This window comes from Cebus imitator, unplaced genomic scaffold, assembly GCF_001604975.1.
Source record: "Cebus imitator isolate Cc_AM_T3 unplaced genomic scaffold, Cebus_imitator-1.0 Scaffold24, whole genome shotgun sequence".
NCBI classification, from domain to species: Eukaryota; Metazoa; Chordata; class Mammalia; order Primates; family Cebidae; genus Cebus; species Cebus imitator.
Genome location: NW_016107339.1, coordinates 1126630 through 1145489, shown reverse-complemented (window position 1 = coordinate 1145489; position 18860 = coordinate 1126630). Strand labels below are relative to the sequence as shown.

Below are 18860 nucleotides of genomic sequence, written 5' to 3'. Positions count from 1 at the left end.
ACGAACATCCTGAATGTCAAACTGGCATTTCCTCCCATCCAACCCCTTCTGTCTCAAACTTGACAGAAAGGAGTCCAAGTTTCTGGCCTATTGAAACTTCCGTTTTCCACAGACTTCCTTCTATTTATTTCTGCAGGCATTTAAAAACATTTTGAGGTGGGTGTGAAGCTAACAGTGATTGGACTGACCCTGTGCCTTCGAGAAGCCATTTTGAAACTATAGCCTAGACACATTATCATTTTTTAAAACTGTACCATATATTTCAGTATGCATGCTTATTTCAAAGGTTTTTTAAGGGCATTTTGGAGGTGATGTGCGTGTTTGTGGGTCTGCTTGTTCACGTGAGGGCGGCGCCAGCCTGGGACCGAGACACTGGCCCTACGCACACACACACACACACACACACGCACACGCCTTGCCCTGCGTACCCTACGTACACACAGCGTGGGCGCCGTCGCCCCCCACACCCCCCCGCCCGCAGAGGGGCGGGGGCGCTGCCACCCATTGGCTGAGGCCGATACCACGCGCCCCGATACCCGGCGCAGGAGCCACCTCCCCGCTCCCCACAGACCACGCCTCAGTCCGCCTGCGCTCCTTAGCCTGACGGACCACCTTTTGGGGCTCCTCAGCCTTACCACCTGCCTTTGCTTCGCCTTCCACCTCTGCATTTGGTTCCTTTGACCACTCGAAGCCGCGCAGCGGGTTCCAGCGGACCTCACAGCAACCCCAGAAGTGGTGCGTGAAGCACAGCCTCCGCTCCTCCTCGAGCTTGTCGGGAACTACTGCCTGCCGCCATCATGGTGAGTTGAGGGGGAGGTCTGACGGGCAAGGTCGGCGGGGTTTTCACCGGTGGGTGAAACGCGGCTTTGCGGAGGTGGAAAGCAAAGCCACCCCGGCTTTTCTGTTTGTTTAGGGGGCACCCGTCTGGACGCACCACGAGTGGTGGCCTGCAGGGTGGGGACAGGCGGCCTGGAGGCGGTGCGGCCTACACGGAGAGTGACGCGCTGAGGTGGCGGGACGCCGAGAGTGGCGTGGTGGGGTGGGTCCGGGGGACGCCGCCCACTGCTGCTCAGGCCACGTGCAAGGGTCTCGGCTCTAATGTGGTACCCATTTCCCGCCCTGCCGGCCGAAGTTTGGGGTGCGGGTTCCCCACCCCGACACGGCCCTCCCCCTCCCCCACCCCCTCACGGCCTCATCCCGCCAGCCTCACTTCCGGTGCTCTCCGCGTGGCTCTTTCAAGATGGCGGCAGGCGTGCTGAGGGACTTGTCTCCTTGGACTCGGAAGGCGGGAGCTTCCTCAGGAAGTGGTTCCCTCCCGGTCCTTGTATGGGGTGGTGTGGGCGGGGTTTGTGGGGGCCGCAGTGGGGGGTATGGGGCGTCCTTAAGGCGCAGCTGCTAGCCGAGCAGAGCTGGGCCGGAAGTGCCTCTGGTCGCTTCGCGCCTTCCAGCCTCTGGGGACTTGCTGATGGTGGCTACCTCGTGTAGCGGCGACAGGCACAACTCGCCTGACGCCATCTTTGTGACACGAGGTGGGCCTCAGTCGCCATTGAGAATTTTAGAATTTTTATACTCGGGGCACAGTTTTGTTCCTCTCTGCATAAACCAGGAATCTTTGACAAAAATGTGCATTTGGTAGATGGTGTTAGGTGTACGGTTCTATGAATTTGGTAAATGCTCAGCGTTGTTTCAGTGCCACCACGAGACGCGGCTTTGAACACACTGACCAACCAGTGAGTCACGAACGCGCATATTACATGCTCTGTGTGTGTGTCTGCGTTAGCAGTTCTCAGGCTCTTCATTTTTAGAGATAAAGGGAGGAAATTTATACACAGTTTATATTAGCATGTATAAATATTAAAATGAACATATAGTAACAAACGTGTAATAATTGTGCAACATGTAGTTATACTAATAAATCACCTTGAGTTATAAGTAATAATTTACAATACTTTTTTGTAGGAGGTAAAGAGAAGAAATGCTAATAGTTTCCTTGGGATTTCTGATTATAAAAGTAGCATGTTTACTTATTTGAAAACAATCACTGTAAGAAAATAGCAACCCATCTTAATCCCAACACTTACAAGCACAGTTGAATTTTGATATAGGTATGCCCTTCCAGATTATTTTTATGCAGGAATAGCATATAGATGGGCCACCTGTTAAAAAAGTTACACTGTGCTGCATAATAGTTTTACAGCTTGCATCTTTCAATTAATGTGGGCATTATTCCGAAGGTAACTTTTCAATATATCATGCTAAAAATTATACTTTTATTACCAAATTCCCTTATGATGAATACTTTTTCAATATTAAAACAATATTATCGCTGACCGGGCGCGGTGGCTCACACCAAAGTGATGGGAGGCTGAGGCCAGCGGATCACTTGAAGTCGGGAGTTTGAGACCAGCCTGGCTAACATGGTGAAACCCCGTCTCTGCTAGAACAAAAAAGCCGGGTGTGGTGGCGTGCACCTGTAATCCCAGCTACTCGGGAGGCTGAGGCAGGAGAATCACTTGAACTTGGGAAGCAGAGGTTGCCGTGAGCTGAGATGGTGCCACTGTACTCTAGCCTAGACAACAGAGACTCAGTCTAAAAAAAAAAAAATGCTATGAATATCCTAGTGTAAATATTTTGGCACACTTGTACTCTTCCTTGAGATGAATTGCTGTAAGTGGAATTGCTGGGTGAAAGCCCTTTGCCGCTTTTATAAGAATTTTAAATTACGCTCTTCGTTAGTATAGTGGTGAGTATCCTTGCCTATCCAATTTTGATACAACTGTTCCAAGGTACTCTTCTTAAAGCGTCTATCAGTATTTTCCCACTGTTGGCATACTCTTTTCCACACTTTACAATAAAAGGTGTTGGGATTTTTTAAATTGTCAACCTAATAGCTGGAAAATATTTCAGTATATTGTGCACTTTTTAAAATCATGAAGTTGATCATCGATCATTAGCTTTTTAAATTTCTTTTTAAATTTTTCTTATTGATTCATCTCTGCATTAATATTCACCTTTGTCAAATACATACTGGAAAATAGCATTAAGGAGGTGCACTAACCTTATTCCTAATTTCAATGGAGATTAGTATTTCACTTAAAGCTTAATAATAGGGTAGAATTAGATATATAGAAAATAAGATCCCTCTATTTCTATTTTATTTGGATTTTAAAAAAATTTTAAAATGAATGCTGTATTCTATCAAATGCTTTTTGAGTGATGAAGTAATGCATCTTGCGAATGAACTATTCTTACATTCCCGATATAAATTATACTTAATGATGGCATATTCTTTATATATTGCTGGAATTTTGCATTTGTGTTGAGGGCAGGGATGGATGATCTTGATGAGGCTTTGTTACTTTGTGCTGTTAGCAATAAGATTATAAAATGCATATAGAAGTATTTTTTCCTCAGTATTGGAGAAAAGTGTTTGAATTTAATATTCTCTTCTGTGTCTTCCACCGTTATTTCTGGGTCTGGTGAGCGTGTGCGCCTTTCTCTGACACACACGTACACCCAAGTTACCCGTTTCTTTATAAATTGAAAAACTGCCAGGGAAACTCAGCCAGGTGTCACTGGGTGTTCTCAAGATTGTTTTGTAAAAACTTAAATTTCTTTACACGTTCGCCGTGTTGATTTCCAAATTTATTCCGATAGAGTTTATGCATAGCATTCTTTTATAATGGGTGGTCATAACCCGTTTTTCAGGTCTCATACATACTTTGCTTGCTTTTTCTTGCCTAGTTTTGCCAGGATTGTTTACTGCTTGAATTTCATTCTCTGCCACCCCTACTTCCCAAGAATCTACTCTTGGATTTACTTAGTTTTGATTCTGATTTTAAAAAATTTTTATTTATTATTTGTTTGTTTGTTTATTTTGAGAGAGTCTTGCTCTGTTGCCAGGCGCCAGGCTGGAGTGCAGTGGTGCGATTTCGGCTCACTGCAACTTCCGCCTTGATTCTGATTTTCATGTCATATTTTCTTAATTTTAGTATTCTCTTTATTCACTCCCTCCTGTTGCTGTGAATGTAACTTTGGTAACAACAAATTTTAGGCTTTTTCCTGGTCAGTTTATATAAATTTCAGTTCGCTTACATGTACGTATAGTAACTGAATTAGATAATACTGTCAAAGGAGCTGGTATCCCAGGAGTTTAAATAATGATTTTTTTTTCAGCTTTTAGCTGTTTTTGTCACTTGGTTGTCCATATATAACAAGGAACATATTTGCTATAAATAGCCAGGACAGTTGTGTATGTGATGGTCTTTGAGGCTCACCCCTGTTTATTCCAACATTTCTCGTTTCATAATTTACCAACTCACTTGAAAGTATGAAGGTGGTACTTCAGTTTGTTTTCAGGATACTATTGACTGTTAAGATGGTACTTAAACTTTTGCTTATTCTAAGCATTCATTTATATTTTTGGCCATAGTTTAAAACTAACCAAAGGTTGTCCATTGATTGTGGATTTATATATATTATAATTATGTGTAAAAACTAGGAATTTTAACAATCCCTGCTAATCAAGCTATGGTAAAAATGAAGTACATTGCTTACTTTGTTAGCTTTGAGCGCCACCTGCTGGCTGAAGACTAGGTCATAATGATGACCTCCTTAATTTAAGATGTTACACTATTAAAATGATTCAACCAATTTTATATTTACGATTCCATTTAAGCAGGTAGCCAGTTTGTAAGATCCAAGCCAAAGTAAGACTTCCTATAATATCAAATGCCTTTTTTTCTTTTTATCAAACTATTGTTGTCTCAAGTATCCGTTTTACTCTTGTATAGAGTGTGAGAATTGGAAGAGACACCAGAGGTCTTTTCCAGCCATTCATTTTCAAGCAAGGAAACTGAGGTCCTGAAAAGACTTACTTTACTAAACAATGGAAGTAAGTTTTTTTCCAAACAATAATTTTCCTGTTCAATTCTTGCAGCACTGTCACAAGGTTTCTTAACCACACTGTGTTCAGATTTTGGACCAAATAATTCTTTGTTGTAGAAGACTGTCTCTGCATTGTAGGATGTGCGGTAGTATCCCTGGCTTTCAGCACACCAGATGCTAGGAATACACCTCAGTTGTGACAGCCAATCTCTAAACATTGCTAAATGCAGGTGGGGCTCAAAAGTCTTCCCCAGTTGAGAATCAATGCATTATCATAACCTTTTATCTGACACAGTTTTCTGCCAGATGTTACAGTTCTAAATTAAAATACATCCAAACACTGTGGTGCAGAGACAATACTGTATACATAGCTTGTTTATCAAATAAAAACATATCCAAAGTTCATCCACAAATCAAAGGGGAATTAAAAAGGAGAAAAGAAACTCCCCAAGAATTTCAGAATTTCTTTTGTTTTATTCTGTTTGGGATTTTTGAATGAACTGAGAAGGGATTGGCAAATTGTCTATAGGGAAGGGAAATTTAATCAGGTTCTAAATAGTTAAATATATGCAGCTTGTGTCGTATATTCTAATTTAGAAAAACATGTTTAGAAAGGAAAAACTTCAGAAATTGTTTTTAAATTTTTCTTTCACATCTTTGTCATGAAATAGCACTATTAAAGAACTAGGAATTTAGTAACAAACCCAAAATAGCAAATATAAGCACAAATGAATAGAGAAAAGCAGTAAACTCACCTTTAGTTTATTTGACAATTCAGATTTCGTCTCTAATAAAGCTGTGTAGAGTTAGTAACTTCTAGTATCTAATTAACAAAGCAGGAGCTCTACTTATTAATTTCTATAAAATTACTGTGCTTTTTAAAAAGATGTACATTCCCTTTCTTTTGCCTTTGCTTTTCTTTCAAACAGGTGTACGTGTAATAGCTTTCTCTTTTGCAGCCTTTTTTAGTTCTTTTATAGTCAACAGGCATTTAACATGGTTTTTAAATTAATGATGTGCCATAGTTTCCTGATGTTTCAATTAGTTCTTAATTATTAAAAGTATTTTCAAAATATGTCAGCTAAAATAGTAAAGCCAAAAAAGAAACTTAAAAAAAGCTACTGAAAATAAAATAACAGGACACTAACTTATATTGGCATACCACTTTAAACTTTACAAAATGAATTCACAGATGTTATCTCATTTCATTCTCAAAGCAATTTGCCCAGAGATACACAGCTGGCAAGTAAGTGGTTATAAGCTACTTACCTGTAAGGGACATAAACCTAGATCTCCTGACCAAATTAATCTTTGTTTCACTATGCCATATTGTTTCTCCAATATATATATTACTTGTAAATTCTAATTCAGAAAGTGTCATTTTACATTAGCCTAAAGTCTACTGTGGAAAGAATAAAGACAGTTCTGATCAGAATCCAGAAAAATAATGAATTACATGTATATGTTTATGTATCTGAAAATAAAAATGGTATCATTTATATCTGTCAGCCCACTGTGAAAATTAGAATTATCAGTGAGACTGATTTGGTGTTAGGAAGAAAAATGTTATTTCAAAAGATGCTTTGAACACGCTAGCATTAGGGAAGAGGATTATAACCCTTTTTTTAGAAGGAGCTGTGACATGTGAGCAAATAATGTTTCCATGATCCATTTCCAAAGTAAAGCAGGCATACTAACACAGGGAGTGTTAAAATTGTAAAAATTCATGTTAATTTTGGTGAAAAAGGCAAAGCAAGGCAAATTGGTTTAAAACTTTGAGGCTTATTTTCTTTTTGATGTGGCTTCTTGGGGTTTATTTTTTTTTAAGATTTATGGTTTTAGTGTACTCAGTAAAATGAAAAGTTTATGAATGGAACAGGATGATTTAATAACTAATTTTTACAAGTATGAACTTTGATTTTTTCAACCAATTCACATAATATTTTCTTTTTCTTTCTTTTTTTTTTTAAGCAAGATGCCAGTTTTATTTAAACACAAAATGTGCACATAAGCTGTTTACTCATTTTCTTCACTGCGCAGCCTGGCATTGGGGTTGGTGACTCTGATGGCCAGCTGGGCAGCTGTTTCCACAATGGCTTTGCGGTTCTTGGAGGAAACATTGTGAGCGATCTCAGAACAGTAAGATTTGTTGCGCATCAGCAGCACTTCCAGCTCCTTGACATTGTGGACCAGGAACTTCCGGAAGCCACTGGGCAGCATGTGCTTTGTTTTCTTGTTGCCCCCGTAACCAGTGTTAGGCATCAAGATCTGGCCCTTGAACCTTCTACGAACCCTGTTGTCAATACCTCTGGGTTTCCGCCAGTTACGCTTAATTTTGACATATTGGTCTAACTGGTGCCGGATGAACTTCTTGGTTCTCTTTTTGACGATCTTGGGTTTCACAAGGGGTCTAAGGGCAGCCATGATGCCGAGGAGGAGATCGCCGCTACCTCCGTAGGCAGTGCCGAGGAAGAGATCACATAATATTTTCACAAATACTAAGTAATGTATTCTTCACAGCATTGTTCAAGATTTGCACTTGGCGATGAGCAACACTGGGTTTAAGAAAGTACTGTATCCAGTTGTTAAAATTCCATGCTGATATAATCTGATCAGTTAAAATCCTGAGCCTGAACTAAGCTGCACTGGTGACTAATTTATAATTAATTCATATAAAATATACTTAAAATACAAAAATTATATTTCACTTTATGTATTGTTTTTGCTCGTACATCTAATTATGATGTCTACTTTCCAAATTACAGTCTGCTGCAAATCCTGAGACTCCAAACTCAACCATCTCCAGAGAGGCCAACACCCAGCCTTCATCAGCTACAACCAGCCAAGGCTATGTTTTACCAGAAGGCAAAATCATGCCAAACACTGTTTTTGTTGGTGGAATTGATGTTAGGGTATTGTATTCATCTCTCATTTTTACCTTAAATACTTTATTAATAATGGAATTTGGGGCCTGTTACAAACTTAAGGTTTTTTTTTTTTTTAGCACTTCATGGAGGTTTTGAATTGGATTTATGTTTGACCCATAGATACTAAATATATTTGGCAAAGAGCTACTGGTCATTTGGGGATAAATGGGAGAGACATTTTCAGATCAAACCTGCTTTGTAGTAAAATTGAAATTTTTGAATGCTGAATTTACTTTTGAAGTTCAATTCTTTTTTATAGATGGATGAAACTGAGATTAGAAGCTTCTTTGCTAGATACGGTTCAGTGAAAGAAGTGAAGATAATCACGGATCGAACTGGTGTGTCCAAAGGGTGAGTAATTTTATTAAAAATATCTGAACTCTAGCCACCTGTAGAGTATCAAGAGACTTCAAAACTGATATTCTGACACTTGTATGAATGAAGTTTGTTGCCGTGTTAAGTTCTTTCATGTAGAGGATAAAAGTTTATTGCCAGCTCTTCTATTTAACCATTTTTCTTATTTTTTTTTTTTTAAATATCTCCAATCTTTATACAAATGAATTAATCAGTTTTCTCAAAGAATTGCTTTCTTCATACATTGCATAGTATCTTAAATTTTAACCATCTTGTCATCTTAGTGAGTTAAATTCAGGTTCACAGAAATTTTTTGTTAATAAAGTTTTCACACTACCCTAATCTTAGCACATTTTGACATAGCTCAGATTAAGAAAAAGTAGTATTTGTAGAGGATCTGTCATGTACATCTTAACAAATACCTTATAGTGTATTATTTATCATTTGTCATGATCACTTCTATATATAGAATACCAGAAGTTCTGAACCATGTACTGTGTGATGGTGATTTTATACTTTATCTGCCTTTATAGCTATGGATTTGTTTCATTTTTTAATGACGTGGATGTGCAGAAGATAGTAGAAGTAAGTAATAAAAAATTCCTTATTTTATTGTTACAATGTTTAGTGTTGAGTAATATACTCAGTCTTGTGGAAAATTTGGAGAAAGGTACGCCTTCTATTCAAAAGGTACAATTTCTGTTCAAAATCCAAACTTAGAGTAACTTCACGTAACTTGTTAGAACCTGTTTATTTTTGACTGGGCACCTACCTAGGTTCATGAACTGTAGACAGGAAAGGTTGGAGACAGGTTCATGAAAAGTTTTTGGTCAGCTTTCACTTGATGCCTCTTGACACTGGTTAGTAAGGGTAAGTAAGGTAGCTTCATGGTGACAAATTTTAATTTGATATGTAGTTATCAGTGATCATCTATGATAAGAACTTCAGGTGTTTACCTAAGTCTTGGAAGTAAAGACTTGAAAATTGATCCCAGTTTTGTTACTGTTTTATTTTCAGTCACAGATAAATTTCCATGGTAAAAAGCTGAAACTGGGCCCTGCAATCAGGAAACAAAATTTATGTGAGTAGAAAAATTGTTCTTACTGACAAGTGTAGCTTTTCAAATAATTAAAAATAAGCTGTTTTCTTTTTGCTTTTTAAAAAGGTGCTTATCATGTACAGCCACGTCCTTTGGTTTTTAATCAACCTCCTCCACCACAGTTTCAGAATGTCTGGAGTAATCCAAACACTGAAACTTATATGCATCCCCCAACTACAATGAATCCTGTAACTCAATATGTTCAGGTAAGAATTGTTTACATTCCTATTCTCTTGTTTATTGTAATCATCATACCCTGTGTGGAATTATATCCACAGTTTCCATAGTAAGTGGTAATACAATCCATGTTTTGAACACTTTGAGTGATGGGAAATTTGTTACTTATGTTAGAAATTTTTTATTCTCAGTGTTCTTTATATGAGCTAAAAAATAGTTTGTCTTTATCTTAGAAATGACCTCTGTAGACACATGAACAGATCTCTTCCTTTTTACCCACATATAATTCCTAAAATATTTGAAAGCAGCTTTCCTTTTATGTCTGCCTAGTTTATTCTTCTCTAAGGTTAGCAATTTATCTAGCTATTCTTTATTTGCAATGATTTCCAGATGCCTCCTTATATAAATTGCTGACTTCTTGATATAGTCTGATTCTGGAATGGGTAGATTTCTGATGTGTTTTACTCTATCCATAAATTCTCTGAATTTCTGGCATATAATTTCTCTAATCTTGGTTTGATACTTAGTTGGGTTTGAACATACTATTACTTATTGATGATAAATAATGTTTATTTTCTTCTTAGTTCATCTTACCTACATCTTAGTTTAACAGACATTTTCTTTGCTGGAAAATAAAGTAACAGTAGTGAAATAGTTTTCTTACCACTTACTGATGATAAATAATGTTTATTTTCTTCGCATCTTAGTTTAAAAGACATTTTCTTTGCTGAAAAATAAAGTAACAAAATCGTAGTGAAATAGTTGTCTTCAGTGTCTCATTTGTCGACATTTTCCATGTAATTGAAATGTGTAGGGTGTATCTTTACTTTTTCCTTCTCTGAACAATGGCTAGAAAAAAGGCCCTACTTGTTTCTAACATTGACTGTGAGCCATAGCTGAATCTGGGTATATTCACGTATGCAGCTACCTATACATTTTCAATCAATAAGTATTTATTGAAACATGTTGACATTATGCTGTCTCTTTTCCAGTTTTGGATTATATACTGAAAAATTTTGTAATTTTTCAAAATGAAGTACAGAAAAAGCCATGAAATCTGTAGGAGAACTACTATTACCCTATAATATTATCAGATACAAAGCTGTCTAGAAGTATTTTGATGAAGAAATAGCAAATGTATTAATTTAACTTACACTGAACTCTGTCTTAATAGAGCTTTATCACCATTGTAGAAAATAACTTCTGGGTGGGATTAAGTACACAGTATAAATAAGGTAATCTTTGCCTGGTGAAATAGTCACTTCTTTTGTCATTTGTCTGTTCTCCCTCCCCACCCAAAGGGTAGCACTTCACAGAGTATTTCCCTGTTTGTAAAATCAGTCATTCATTTAACATTCTGCATTGTTGTGTATAGAAAAATGATTAAGATTTTAAAATTTTTCATATTTTTGTTATATTGGGAATAATATTTCTTTGTAATTTTTAAAAAATGTTTCACCTGATTAATTCTTTCTGTAAACTTTGTTTTCAGGCATATCCTCCTTATCCAAATTCACCAGTCCAAGTCATCACTGGATATCAGTTGCCTGTATATAATTATCAGGTAATTTAAGAGGGAGCAAAATGATTTACTTTCAGATATTATAGAGTTCTTTAACTTGTTTATGCAAATGCCTGAATAGTTTGTCATTTTAAACTAGTGAAATGTACCTGAAATTTAAGGAAAAAATTTGAATTCATCTAGAATTATGGAATAATATTTTGACAGGAATGTACTTAGCAATAACTTTTCTCTAGAACAGTTTTCTGAGATTTGGTGTCCCCTTCTATATTTCAGCCTGTATTTTTTCATCTTTGCTGTCAAATAGTTGAAACGTCCAGACTGACTTTTATCAGTTTTTTAGGGAGATGAGTGAAATAAAATTATTACTCCATTCTTAGGACACAGAGTTCAAATTACATATAATAGTGTTTATTTTAGCTGGCTGCTTCACAATAGTTCTCTCAGTCTCTTTGCATAGATACCACTGTATTTATGACCCATAATCATATGTATGTTAATAAATTCAAGGAACTCATATCTGAGATTTCCACAATGCCAACTCCCGAAAATTAGGAAAAAGGTGAGGTTTTATATATGGAAGTAACAAGAACCTTCTCAGGGATTAGAAACAATAAAGTATATCATTTTTCCATTCTGTTTCTTTTATTATAATAATTAAAGGAGCCAACGTGATAAATACTTCAATATTGTGTATCTCATGTGTTTTTGAAAATGTATAGGAATATTTGAATAATTTTGGTTTTCTTTTTTTTTTTCTTTTTTAAGATGCCACCACAGTGGCCTGTCGGGGAGCAAAGGAGTTATGTTGTACCTCCGGTAAAGTGAATTAGCTAAACATACATGTCTGTTCTTTATTTTAAAGTATTTTTTTGTTGTTGTTAACTATATTTCTTGATTTTTTGCCATGTCATATATGCCTATGAATATTTTTAAATGGTTCTTTATATTAATGTGTTATGTTTTGTTATTTTCTTACTAATCCAATTATAAACTCCCATGGGAGTAACCTTGCCGTTTTCTCTCAGGTTTTTGTGTGCTTAAGCAATGGCTGGTCAACATATAAGTATTCACTTACTGGTTGATAGATTATATAATTCAAGAAAGGTAGTATTAATGTAGCTTTAGAATTAGTATGTATTTGCCTAGAATCTGCCTCTGGCTTTTACCAGATGTACAAAATTTGTTGAAGGGAAACAGAAATGTTTAACAGAAATACGTTGTTGTTAATTACTGTTAAATAAGTCTAAAACACCTGAGCTTGCATCAGGATTGGAAATCTGAAGGATATAATAAATGTTAAAATTTTCAAACACTTCCTTACTACATTAATTTCTTAGAGTCCTTCTACTCTGATTATGTTGATGCCTAGAAGACATTTTAAAACAAAGCCTGCCTTACTGTATTTCAACTGTTCGTTGAAAACAAAGTTTCTAAAATAATATAATTGCATTTCAACACAACTTACGTTGAAACTTTCAATACCAGCTCACCTTTTTGAAGAATAAATAGGCGGCTTTTACATGCTATCTGTTTAATTACACTTCTATTATTTTAAATATAGGCTTATTCAGCTATTAACTACCACTGTAATGAAGTTGATCCAGGAGCTGAAGTTGTGCCAAATGAATGCTCAGTTTGTGAAGCTACTCCACCCTCTGGAAATGGCCCACAAAAGGCAAACATCTAATTTTGATTATCAATATATGTATTTCATATTTATTTTTTTGAGTTTTAATAATGGTTTTTTGAGAAGCAAGCATTTTGCCCAAATTTAAAGATGAGAACCATAAATTATACACCTTAAGTAATTGACTGATATTCAGCAGTTAATGTAGTTGGTGAAATTTCAGATACCCTGTATTTTCAATGTATACATAAAGTTTCTGATTCATCAGTCCTTTTCTGTATTCCAGTTCCATTAATTTTTAAAAATCATGCTTTAATAACTATTAATATGATTTGGCAGAATGCTATGGGAGGGTTTTTTCAAGAATTCTACTTTTTAAAAGAGGAATTAATATGAATTATGTGTACCTTTTCTTTTATAACAGTTTTGCTGTTTACTTAGCTCAACAGTGAAACACATTATGGTATTCTCTCCATAACATTATATGTGGCAGTAGTTATCAACAGTGATGAAGTCAGTGGTAATTATTCAAATACTGAACGAGAGATGTGTTTTTTGTTTTTTTTTTGTTTTGTTTTTTTTTTAGTCATTAGAGCAAATTTCTGTAATAACAATCTTGAAACACAAATGTTCTGTTAAATGGGTGGGAGTGTAGAAGTAGTTGATGTGCTGGTAATACATATAACACCAAAGGAGCCCCATTGGAGTGTTCCTTGATTTGATAACCGATTTTAAAATGTGAATGAATATTAAAATAGCTTACAGTATAATACCAGGTTTTGTCCTGAGTATTTTTCTTTGAACCATTGGCGTTCACTTAGGGATTTAACCAATTCAGCTTTTTAAACCAGCAGTAATCTATCACTAAGTTTCTAAAATAATTCTTTGGTATTTCAGAACACTTACCTATACTGAGTGATACGTGGTAAGAATTATGATTCACATTTTTATGAATTTCTTTTTTTTTTTCCAAGACAGAGTGTTGCTGTGTTGCCTGTGCAGTTGTGTGATCTTGGCTCATTACAACTTCTGCCTCCTGGGTTCAAACAATTCTCTCTGCCTCAGCCTCCTGAGTGGCTGGGATTACAGATGCCCACCACTACACCCAGCTAACTTTTGAATTTATTAGTAGAGACAGGGTTTTGCCATGTTGGCCAGGCTGGTCTTGAACTCCTGACCTCAGGTGATCTGCCAGCTTCAGCCTCCCAGAATGCACGGATTACACGCATGAGCCACCGAACCTGGGCTCTTTTGGCATTTTTTTTTTTTTTGGCGTTTCTTTAGAAATAAACTAATGTGAATGGGTGTGGTGGCTCATGCCTGTAACCCCAGTAATTTGGGAGGCCAGGGCGGGTGGATCACGAGGTCAGGAGTTCGAGACTGTCTTGGCCAACATGGTGAAACCCTGTCTCTACTAAAACACAAAAAGTAATTGGGCATGGTGGTGCACACCTGTAGTCCCAGCTACTTGGTAGGCTGAGGCAGGGACTCGCTTGAATCGGGGAAGTAGAGGTTGCAGTGAGCCGAAATCACACCACTGCACTCCAGCCTGGTGACAGAGCAAGACTCCATCTCAAAAAAAAAAAAAAAGAAATAAACTAACATATTCATTAAATCATTAAGAAAAAAAACTACCCTTATTAAGAGTGAGAGAAAGAATCGTCTCTATATTACTGAAAACTTCTGTTTCAGAAATCTGTGGACCGAAGCATACAAACGGTGGTATCTTGTCTGTTTAACCCAGAGAATAGCAGACTGAGAAACTCTGTTGTTACTCAAGATGACTACTTCAAGGTATGAAAGGAATAGTATGTGTAATTAAAAAGCACACTTGTTAGCTTTAAAGTATCTGTTTTCCTTGTGGTAGATGTATTTTGAGATTTATTAGAGCATTTAATTGAACTGTTGGCGTTTGATTGTAACCCAGTAAACTGGAGTGGATTTTATTTGGCAGTGTATTTTCTGCTCCGAACCTTGATGTAATGTATCTTTACAGAGGAATCCTTCAGCAGAAATTTGTAATTGAAAGGGTTTACTCAAGAAGAGAGTTAGTTGACTGGTTTGACCAAATAGTAAAAGAAAACTTCAGATCTAGAAAGCAGACCTGGGCTGGATGCGGTGGTTCACGCCTGTAATCCCAGCACTTTTGGAAGCTGAGGTGGGTGGATTGCTTGAGCTCAGGGGTTCGGAGACCAGCCTGGGGAACATGGCAAAACCCCATCTTTATAAAAAATACAAAAATTAGCCATTTGTGGTCATGTATACCTGTAGTCCTAACTACTCCAGAGGAGACTGAGGTGGTAGGATTGCTTGAACCTGGGAAGTTGAGGCTGCATTGAGCCATGATCATGCCACCATACTCCAGCCTGGGCAACAGAGTGAAAACTTGTCTCAAAAAAAAAGACACAGAACTTAATATATGAATGTTGGACTGAAGAGAAGAAAAAAAAAATGGTTTACTCAGATGATGTACCTGAACAAGTGTGAAGGGAGAAAAGGGATAAAGTGAAGTAGTAAAAAGTTGAGTAGAAAGAAGGGGAAATTGATTCAGAGTTGGTGAAGTGGGAGAGAATGTGGGTAGTTGAATATCAGAAAGACCTGATTTCTGATCCTGCTTTCTATCCGTGTTGGATAGATCACTTAAATCTTACCAAGGCTCCAGTTTTTACAAGTCTAAAGTACTAAAGTACTTTAGAGAGAGTACTAAAGGTTTCTGGGTCCCTGTAATTCTAAGTCTATGAATATGAAAAAGAACTAACTTGGTCAGTCCAGTGGGAGAGAAATATTATGGTTAGTAAAGGGAAGGTGTTTTTTAAATAATAGATTTATTGAAATATACAATTGAGATACCCATAATACAATTTACCTATTTAAAGTGTACTTTTCACTGGTTTTCATATATTCAGAGTTGTGCAACCATGACCACAATCAATTTTAGAATATTTAAATCACCCCAAAAATCAGCCCCCCACCTTAGCAGTCACTGCTGTTTTCCCCCCACCCTGTGTAGCCCTAGGCAACCACTAATTTACTTTCTTTCTCTAAGGATTTTCCTGTCCTGGACATTTCATGTATATAGAATCATACATAATGTGGCCTTTTCTGACTGGCTTTTTTCACTCAAGGTTCATCAATATTCTAGCACATATCAGTACTTCATTACTTTTTATTTATGAATATTACTCATTCTGTTTATCCATTTATCTTTTAAATACATTTCAATTATTTCCACTTTCTAGCTATTAGAAATAATGCTGTGAACATTCAGGTACAAGTTACTGTGTGGACATACGTTCTTATTTCTCTTGCATATATACATATATATTTGGGAATGGAATTGCTGAGTCATATTTAACCTTTAGTGGAACTGCTAGAATTTGTCAAAACTGGCTACACACTACATTCCAAAGGAAATGTTTAACCATCACTTTGTGTCTTAAAACAGGAGGTAGACTAGGGTTTTTTTCATCTGTGAATGGTTATAGGATGAAGCTTAAGCCTTTTTAAAGGGTTATCTTACCTCCTGTATAGTGTAGAGTAGAGACATATAGAAGAATTAAGTTCTTAACGTCTTCATAACAGGGAGTAAACATACTTAAAATTGACATTTGTTCTCTTGTTGCTTCATTTTACATAGTATGATTTAGAAAAGAACTGGAATTGTGCATCAGCTTACTTTGCTCCAAGTTCTGATGATTACATAGGTGTGTACAGTAGTACTTAAATGATTTTCAAAGCAGAAGATAGTCTTTTGGGGTTTTTCGTTTTTTGAGGTGACTTCATTTGGTTACCTAGGCTGGAGTGTGCACTGTTGCAGTCACAGTTTATTACAACCTCTATCAAACTCCTGCATGCAAGGTATCCTTCTGCCTCAGCCTCCCAGATAGTTAGGACTGCAGACATGCACCACCACACTTGGCTAGTTAAAAAGATTTTTTTTTTTTTAAGAGACAGAATCTTACTATATTGCCTTGGCTGGTCTTGAACTCCTGAGTTCAAGGGATCCTCCTGCCACAGTCTCCCGAAGTGCTGGGATTACAGGCATGAGCCACCATGCGCAGCTCAGAAAATAGTTTTTAAACTTGAGTTCTCACCTGTTACTAGACAAAAGACTCCCTTTAAGCTCCCAGAGTTTTCTGCTCCTTTGGGATAGGAATCAGAAGTTGGCATCCTGCAGTTGTCTGATATCTAGACCTATTTTGATTGACTGCATATTGTTATATTGAATTTGAATGCAGGAGGTATTTTTGAATGTATTTATTATTTCCATAGCTAATTCCACTCTATATTGTCTTAATTCTGTAGCCTATTCATAATCTTGTTTCCTAAATGACCTTTGAAGATACATGTTAGTGACCAGTTTTCTAGATTTTAACCTAAATAGGATACCACACTTTTGACAGATAGGTAACTTCCAGAGCCACTTTTATTTATATGACAATGAAACTCAAGTCCTAGAAAAAGAGCACAGTTAACTTTGTAGAATAGAAAACACTATTACGTTATTACTGATTTGCTCAGTCTCATTCCTCCTTTTAAGGCTTCTCACTTCCATCTCTCTGCACATCCATAGGCAACATAAAGTGAAAGTTTTGCATGTATTTTAAATTTTTCCTTTCTCTAAAGAATTAGATATCTTCACAGGTTAGTGATAGATCTTTAAATGCCAAAACTTCCATCTTTTAACCTCTGGAATCATGAAATTTCAGATTGGAGAGCTGTTTGCAAGCTGTGGTCCTATTAGATGCAATTCAGTTAGTGAAAAACGGTTTTTTTTACAGTTATATTTTCTCCCATTTGTCTTTGGGACATTACTGCAGAATTATTAAGTAAAAAGTACATAAAATGATACTGAGTCTAAGCCCTCTTATTTCTGAGTTTACTGGGATTTCTTTTAAGTGATTTCTTTTTTAACTAAACAGTTGAATAAAACCTAGCCATCTTGGTACATTTGTACCCCAGTGTTCAAGAATGCTTCTCAGAAAGAATCACCTTTTTTCCTTATTATTTATAATGTTTAAACCCAAAACAAATGGTTTTAGTTTTTGACAACTTTCAGATGCATGGTAGTAATCAGAAATTTTCGGTAAAATAAAAGGATTCTTTCTATCTTTTCCAGGATAAAAGAGTGCATCACTTTAGAAGAAGTCGGGCAGTGCTTAAATCTGTTTGATCCTCTCAGCTATCTAGTTTCATGGGAAGTTGCTGGTTTTGAATATTAAGCTAAAAGTTTTTCACTATTATAGAAATTCTGAATTTTGATAAATCACACCAGACTTCCTACATAAGCTGTATTGTTAGACTGTCTAGTTTTATCTTACATTGAAACTGTTCTTCATTAGATGTTTATTTAGAAACTGGTTCTGTGTTGAATATATAGTTGAAAGTAAAAAATAATTGAGACTGAAAGAAACAACTTTAAGATTTATCTGCAAAAATTTTTTAAAAATTGAAATTGGCATTTTAAGTGTTTAAAAGCAATACTAGTTTTCAAAAAAATTTTTTTAACATCTGTTTTGAAAGGTCAGAATTTTAATAGTCTGAGTACAAGCATTTCACTTCTCCAACAAGTACCTGTGAACAGTACAGTATTTACAGTATTGAGCTTTGCATTTATGATTTGTCTAGAAATTTACCACAAAAGCAGAATTTTTAAAACTGCATTTTTAATCAGTGGAACTCAATATATAGTTAGCTTTATTGAAGTCTTCCTTCTCTAAACCCAGTAAAACAGATTCTAAGCAAACAGTCAAATCAGTGGGTCAGCGTTTATTCAAAATATTTTATCTTTTATCTAGAATCCGCACATACATATCCTATCTGATTGGGATAGTAATTAGGGTAACTAAAATCCTGGGCTTAAGTTATTAAAGAATCCAAGAAAAACTAAACTTTACGAGGTACATAAGCTTTTCAATGAGTTACCATTCTTTTTTGTAAAAAAATTTTTCTTTGAAATGCTAAACTTAATGGCTGTATGTCAAATTGTGCAAAATATTGTTATTAAAGAATGCTGCAACTTTTTTTTTACGTCACTTAAAGGTTAATCAGAGTATCTGAAAGGAATTGTTTTTATAAAAACATTGAACGAGTTACCTGCTATAAATAGATTTTTATTTTTGTCTTTTAGCCTGTTATATTTCCTTTTGTAAAGTAAAATATGTCCAGAATAGTCAAAAGTAGGTAGTATTGGTATTTCTAAACCACAAAAGTTGTTTAATAAGTATATCTCAAGAATGTGCTAGAGTTAAAGTTAACGTCATT

General features: G+C 36.2%; 2 protein-coding genes across 3 annotated transcripts; one reads left to right on the top strand and one right to left on the bottom strand.

Annotated features, from left to right (window-relative positions):
* The first annotated feature begins 503 nt into the window (after positions 1–503).
* On the top strand, positions 504–18619 carry DAZL (deleted in azoospermia like). Of its 2 annotated transcripts, none has more exons than XM_017522518.2 (11): positions 504–800; positions 7653–7799; positions 8074–8165; positions 8702–8753; positions 9186–9249; positions 9334–9473; positions 10937–11008; positions 11735–11785; positions 12531–12644; positions 14289–14390; positions 17716–18619. In XM_017522518.2, the coding sequence occupies exons 1-11, from the start codon at positions 798–800 to the stop codon at positions 17767–17769; spliced, it is 891 nt and encodes a 296-aa protein (XP_017378007.1). In that variant the 5' UTR covers positions 504–797; the 3' UTR covers positions 17770–18619. The 2 variants fall into 2 exon arrangements, with proteins under 2 accessions (XP_017378007.1, XP_037592338.1); XM_037736410.1 differs by lacking the exon at positions 504–800 and adding an exon at positions 1179–1529 and having other exon boundaries at positions 17716–18270.
* Positions 6852–7343, bottom strand: LOC108299922 (60S ribosomal protein L32-like). Its single transcript, XM_037736411.1, has one exon. It carries the CDS (start codon positions 7309–7311, stop codon positions 6904–6906), a length of 408 nt encoding a protein of 135 aa, XP_037592339.1. The 5' UTR covers positions 7312–7343; the 3' UTR covers positions 6852–6903.
* Positions 18620–18860: the final 241 nt, after the last annotated feature.